At 43.9% G+C, this 6784-nt stretch overlaps 1 protein-coding gene across 1 annotated transcript; it reads right to left on the reverse strand.

The window, feature by feature from the left end:
- Nucleotides 1-4156: 4156 nt before the first annotated feature.
- On the reverse strand, nucleotides 4157-6518 carry UTP3 (UTP3 small subunit processome component). Its single transcript, XM_065914314.1, has one exon. It carries the CDS (start codon nucleotides 5974-5976, stop codon nucleotides 4546-4548), a length of 1431 nt encoding a protein of 476 aa, XP_065770386.1. The 5' UTR covers nucleotides 5977-6518; the 3' UTR covers nucleotides 4157-4545.
- Between the last annotated feature and the right edge of the window lie 266 nt (nucleotides 6519-6784).

Here is a 6784-nt window from a genome sequence, read left to right on the forward strand (position 1 = left end):
TTGTTCACATGGTTTGAACTCTAGTTGAATTTTACATGATTTTTTTGGATCACCTACTATCCAGACAGTGGTTACATGTTCACCATTGTGACCAGAGATTATATACTGATTTTCGCCTTTCCTGAATTATTTTGATAGTGTTAAATTACTTTAACATATTAAAATTCTTTTACTTCATACAACCAGTAAGAAAAAGTAAGCAACTCTTATCTACTTCTCAGATACATCAACTATTTTGTGTCAGGTATGTGAATATATTTATTTACATTACCTAAGCTACTTATTATCTTTAAAATCACAGAAAGTAATTTCTCAGTTTACCAAAAGTTTTGGCCTTTAAGGTGGTTTTAGAAATCTGACAAGTTTATTTCTACAAGAAAAATTAAAGGGATATATTTATTTAGCTCCATAAATAAGATAGGTGAGAAACTATGGCTTAGAGAATTGACTAGCCCAAAGAAAGCCAGTCAGTTAGCTAGTGGCAGAGTAAGTTACTGGATCACTATTTTCATATTTTCTTCTTTAATTTTTAATATTTTGCATTTTCAATAGCTGCCTATAGCTTACAATGGTAACATAAAACCAACAGGTTGTTGCTTTGTGTTGATGCCTGATACTGGTAATCTACTTTATTGGAACTCTTATCCATGAGACTCCACAGTTCATGAAGTGAGTCTATGAAAAATTGTCATGTTGAATAACAAACAATTTATTATTCATGTGTTAGGACAGTATCCAGCACATCTCAGTGCTCTTTAAATGTTTCTTGAGTGCATACGAAATTTGGAAGATGTAAATATTAAACCCAGCAATTTCTGTTCCTTCATTTACTGTTAATTCACCTCTGACAAGGTCACTTTTTCTGTTTATAGAATAGGATAAAACCATCTTGTCCTAGTTATTAGAATGAGTTCATATTTAAAGTGTTGTGAAGTCTCTAAAGGAATATGTGATACATTTGGAGAAATGTCTTAGTTGCTCCCCTCTTGCTTCAAACTTAGAATATTAATTTCTTAAGAAGCATTTTTACATAGACAAGTACGCTTTATTCTCTACGTTCCTGTAATGAATAGGAATCACTATGCTATTAGCTGTCATTTGTTTAGTATCTGCATGTCAAGATGTGGATCTCACAACCTGTAATAAGAGCCAATACCTATCAGGTGTTTGCTGAATAACAGGCCTCGTCCTAAGTCCTTGGTATGTATGTGTATGTGCTTGGTCCTGTCTGACTCTTGTGACCTCATGGACTGTAGCCGGCCAGGCTCCTCTGTCCATGGAATTTTCCAGGCAAGAATACTGGAGCAGATTGTCATTTCCTCCTCCAGGGGATCTTCCTGACCCAGGGATCGAACCCAGGTCTCCAATCTCTTGCACTGGCAGGCAGATTCTTTACCAGTGAGCCACTTGGGAAGCCCCTAAGTGCTTTAAGCTTCCCCTGTGGCTCAGCTGGTAAAGAGTGCCTGCAATGCGGTTGGGATGGTCCCCTGGAGAAGGGAAAGGCTTTAAATATACCAATTTTTAAAGTGTTTTAAATACACTAATTCACTTTACCCTAATAACTATGAAGTATGTACTACTGCTACTACCACCCCCAGTTTAGATGAAAAGACTGAGAGAGACAGAGATCAAGTAACTTGCCCCAAGTCCCAGGTACTAACTGGTGAAACTGGAGGAATCTGGGTAAAGCCTGCTCTCGAGTTAGAAAAACCACTTTCCCCCTGTATATTTCTCCTTTACTGTCACACTATGATCACTAGTAACACTTCTGACACCGTGTTTCCCCACCAAGTCATTCTGTGCAACACCAGCTGGAGGTAGCATCAGATCCCATAGGCTAAGGTCCCACAAGACCGCCCCTTCCCCACTTCAGACGCCAGTCACAAGCCCAGCTTGCTACCTGTGCTTCTTTTAGTCCGTGAGTGCATGCCAAGTTGCTTCAGTCATGTCTAACTCTTTGTGACAATATGGACCATAGCCCACCAGGCTCCTCTGTCCATGGGATTCTCCAGGCAAGAATACTGGAGTGGGTTGCCATGCCCTCCTCCAGGGAATCTTCCTGACCCAGACCCAGGGATTGAACCCATGGCTCTTAAACATCTCCTGCATTGGCAGGCGGGTTCTTTATCACTAGTGCCACCTGGGAAATCTGAGGTCCCCACAACTCCCTCCTTGGGTTCGATTCATTTGCGAGAGTGGCTCACAGAACTCAGGGAAACACTTAATGTTTACACGTTACTAAAGGACATGATCTGGAGGAGGAAATGGCAACCCACTCCAGTCTTCTTGCTTAGAAAATTCCATGGAAAGAGGAGCCTCACAGGCTACAGTCCTTGGGGTCACAAAGTCAGACAAGGCTGAACATGCATATGCACCCACACACAAGGAACATGATAAATACAGACAAACAGCTGGTAAACAGACAAACAGCACATATGGTAAAGACTGGGAGGATCCCCTTTACAGGAGTGTCTGTCCCCATGAAGTTGGGTACCCCACCCTCTCAGTAGAAGGATGTGTTCACCTTCCTGAAATGTCCCCAGACCTCCTATTATTGGGACTTTGTGAAGGCTTCCTCACATAGACATGACCAATTAATAAACCTCATTTCTAGCCCCTCTCCCCTCTATGCAGTGTGAAGGTCTGGGGCTGAAAACTGCAAGCTTTTAATCATGGCTTGATCTTTCTGGTGATCCGTTCCCATCCAGAAGCTCACCTAGAGTCCTCTCATTGTAACAAATTATATTCCCAGTGCTCCTGTTACTTAGGAATTTATGAAGGTTTTAGGAATTCTGTGCCAGAAACAAATGTATGTATTTTCCATTATCTAACAGTTCTTAACCAATTACATGTATATACCTATACCTAAGTTAGGCATGGGAGAAGGCAATGGCACCCCACTCCAGTACTCTTGCCTGGAAAATCCCATGGACGGAGGAGCCTGGCAGGCTGCAGTCCATGGGGTCGCTAAGAGTCGGACTCCACTGAGCAACTTCACTTTCACTTTTCACTTTCATTCACTGGACAAGGAAATGGTAACCCACTCCAGTGTTCTTGCCTGGAGAATCCCAGGGACAGGGGAGCCTGGTGGGCTGCTGTCTCTGGGGTCGCACAGAGTCAGACACGACTGAAGCGACTTAGCAGCAGCAGCAGCAAGGTAGGTATAATAGTACCATACAGAAGAAAATGAGTCAGAAATCAGGTACATAACTCAAAATCACCCTAGTAACTTAATTCCAAGACCTGTACTTTTTCTACTATATCAGAAAAGGAAATACAGGATAGGGCTCTTAATCCAGAAAGGCTAGAATGAAATCCCTGTTCTTCCACTTAATAGCTACATGACCTTGAGAAAGTTATTTCTTTGCCAGTTTCTTCATCTCTATAAAGTATGGATACTGGAAGTTTCTACATGACTTGTGAGGAATAAGGAGATAAATGCTTACAAAAGTATCTTCGCACTCAATATAAACTTTTACTTCCAATTTTCCTCTTTTATTTATAGTAATTTGGCACATGTGCTACGCTGGCAGCAGCTGTAAGCCAGAGGTTAAAAGAATGAAGGCTCAAGTTAAGCCAGCTTGGGTCCAAATCCCAAACACAATGTCCTTTAGAAACTTAATCTGGAATTCTGGCATCCTTATCTCTGATGCAAGTGTTTTAATAAATATTAACCACTGACATCTCTGCATTTCTAGCAGCTAGCACAACATTTAATGCATAAACAGTTAAGAGGTCCTTTGTACTCCTTCACTAGTCTTCCCATTTTCTCCCTGGCATCATCCTAAGAATTTTTAAGTTCACCACATCATCATCTTTCCCCTATTGTAAAGATCAGAATAATTATATATAAAATATATATATATAAAATTTTGAAGTTACCACTTACTCAGTAGTAATCTTATCAGATTTTCTGCAAGTGCAAAGTACAAAGACCAACCAACAGTATGGAAGGAGAAATGGAATTTTTATCTTACCACATTAAGCATTATGAAAAAATATTCACTATTAATGTAATTAAGGCATATCTCTATTTTCAACCAAGTTCCCCTTCTTTCCTAAGCTTTTACCACAATAAAATGTACAAAAATACTTACGTTAACATTAAACCCATTATTACTAAGTTTCCTGCTCAAGAATTATACTTTAGGCAATAAACATCAAAACTACTTTATATCCTAGCTTACAAATAAGATGACTAGCAAAGCTGCATTCTCTTCACATTACGTGAAAAACTACAAAAGTACTCTAAGTCTGCTGTGCCACAACTGGCTATGTAATTTCCCCAGGCTACTGCTTGACAGAATAGTGAACTTTTTTCCATCACCACCTCATTTCCCACACACCTTCATACTGTTCCCACAGTTCTCTGTATGACCTGATTACAAATTAAAACACAAATAAATTGAGCAATAACCCAAGCTAATTTTCCTATTGTCAGAATTTTTAACATTTAAGGCTAAACATTAACACTCTCATCACCAGTTAAAAAATAAATTTATTGATCCAAAATTATTGCCAAAAGACTTAAGCTAAGCAAAAACTTTACTTAAGCTTAATGCTCTTTTTAACTCCTGCACGAATGCCAGAAAGTTCACCAGTATAACGTTGCTCTTCCCTACGAACTTCACGAACCTGGCCTCTTCTGCGAATTTTGGCTTTTCTGAACTTCTCCCGGTGTTTCACTCTGGGATTCCGATCAATCTTCTTTCTCCTAGGTGTAAGTCCCCTATTTTTAGCAATCTGATAAGTAATGGCTCTCTTTGCATTTTGATCTTCAAGAGCCTGATCTTCGGTACTATTTTCTTCTTTCTTTCTCTTTAATTTTTGTTTCTCTTCCATTTCTTTATAGTATTTAAGTGCCGCTTCTTCATCAAAATCAGAATCATCAGAAAGGTCTGTAACAGCTAAGGCAGCAGCAGAAGTCTCTGAAACTGATTTTGGCTTGGCCTTCATGGATTTTGCTTTTAAATTCAGTTCTTTCTTTCCAGCACCACCTTTAAGTGTGAGCAGATGACGGATTTCAGAGGACAGCTTCTGATCCACAACCGACAACTTGTTGATCAAATTTCGGTAGGTAACAAGCCTTTCAATGACAGGATGTCCATGTGCAGGGACTCTCCTAGCTTTCAGGATCAGATAAAAACTAATGTTGGAGCAGTAGTTCAAATAGAGATTGTATTTGGTCCTCAGGTATTGGCTTCCTTTTCCAGGGGGGATGATCTTTTGCTCCACTAACTGTATCAATGGCTCCAGCTCATCCTTCATCTCTGTCAACTTAACTTTCAAGTCGTCTATCAGCTCCAAGAGCTCTGGAGATTCCTTTCGCAGCATTTTCAGCTTCTCTTTCACGGAAACTTTCGCCAAATCCTTCACGACACGTGTCTCAGCCTCATTTACCTGAGGTACTGGTTTCGCAAAAGCCTCCACCCAGCTAACTCCAAAATCGTCCTCTTGCAGGGCTTGGGCTAAGCGCCGCTGAATGAGTTGTGCCTCCTCCTCCTCCTCTCTCTCCTCTTCCTCTACTTCTTGTTGAGTCTGCCGGCCTCGGGACTTGGAGCCATAGTCCGTATCGTAGTAAAGTTTTTTCCTCTGACCCCACGACAAACTGGGGTCCACAGAAGCCTCTGTCTCACTCTGCACGGAGCTCCCACCACCATCATCATCATTGTCACCCTCCTCACTTTCTCCATCTTCATCGTCCTCATCGGCAACATCTAGGGCAAGCACCTCCTCCTCCTCATCGCCATCCTCCTCGTCCCCACTCTCTAGTTCGCTCCAGCCTTTAGACAAGGCGGCTCGATATCGGGCCTCATGGAAATCATCTACCTTATCCTGGTAGTAGCTCGAGTCCCCCGGTGAGGGTGGAGATTCTAAGTCCTCCCCATTTTCGTCCGCTGGGCCGCGACTCGCCTTCGCTCGCACAGCTGCCCACTTGGCCGCTCCGCGCGCGCGCCGCCCGGATCTTCCCACCATAGTTCGCGGTCTCTGCTTCTACACCGACGTCAGGCTTTCAGCCACCTCTGACCTCTGCGCACGAGGCACGCGCTCCAACAAAACGCCGCTGTAACAGCCACGCGATCTCTCACCACGCTCGTCTTGCCGGCGCTCCAGTCGGATGCGGCAGTTTCATCTCTTTCCGGTCCCTCGGATGCTCTCCGTGGAGTTTTTGAAATAGGACTTCCGGTTGGTCCTTCAGGCCTTTCCGTGTGGGAACAGTAGGTAACGAAGTTTGGTTCCGGGAACCTCCTTGGTCCTGTTCTTACTCTCGCGAGCCTGGGCGTGACTAGGGTGACGGCCCCGTTAACCGCGAGGTGAAGTAGCAGTGACCCTTAGAGGGCGCTTTACCTCTACGCCTAGGAGAGGCAGCAGGGCGGTGCAGTGAGTTGTCCTGCTCCTGTCCGGACGTCACCGGCCCGGAGCCGAGTGCAGGTGTATAAGATTTTCTTGTTTACTGAAATTTTGTCTTCGCCTATCCGTCAGGAAGTTAATCAGATTGTTTTTGTCTACGCAACGTCCAATACGACCTTTCTGGTCGTACGACCTTTCTGGGCACGGTAGGCGGAGGCGGCGGCGGCGCCGCGGCTGACTGGAGCATCCGCGTGCGGGCGCCGGGAAGGGCGCAGGCCTCCGGCGGGTGGCCGCTCGTCTCCAGCCGCTCGCCCGCAGGGCTCGGTGACTTCAGGGGATTGGCGTCTCCGAGGAGTTTCCGAGGGGTGGTGACGGTGGGGAGGCAGAGCGGCGCTCTGCAGTCTGACTGTTTCCGAGGAACTCGTTGCCTGCA

The sequence above is a fragment of the Muntiacus reevesi genome, chromosome 22, assembly GCF_963930625.1.
Source record: "Muntiacus reevesi chromosome 22, mMunRee1.1, whole genome shotgun sequence".
Taxonomy (NCBI): domain Eukaryota; kingdom Metazoa; phylum Chordata; class Mammalia; order Artiodactyla; family Cervidae; genus Muntiacus; species Muntiacus reevesi.

Coding starts and splice junctions, on each gene's coding strand:
- UTP3 (XM_065914314.1), bottom strand. CDS start 5,976: ATGGTGGGAAGATCCGGGCGGCGCGCGCGCGGAGCGGCCAAGTGGGCA.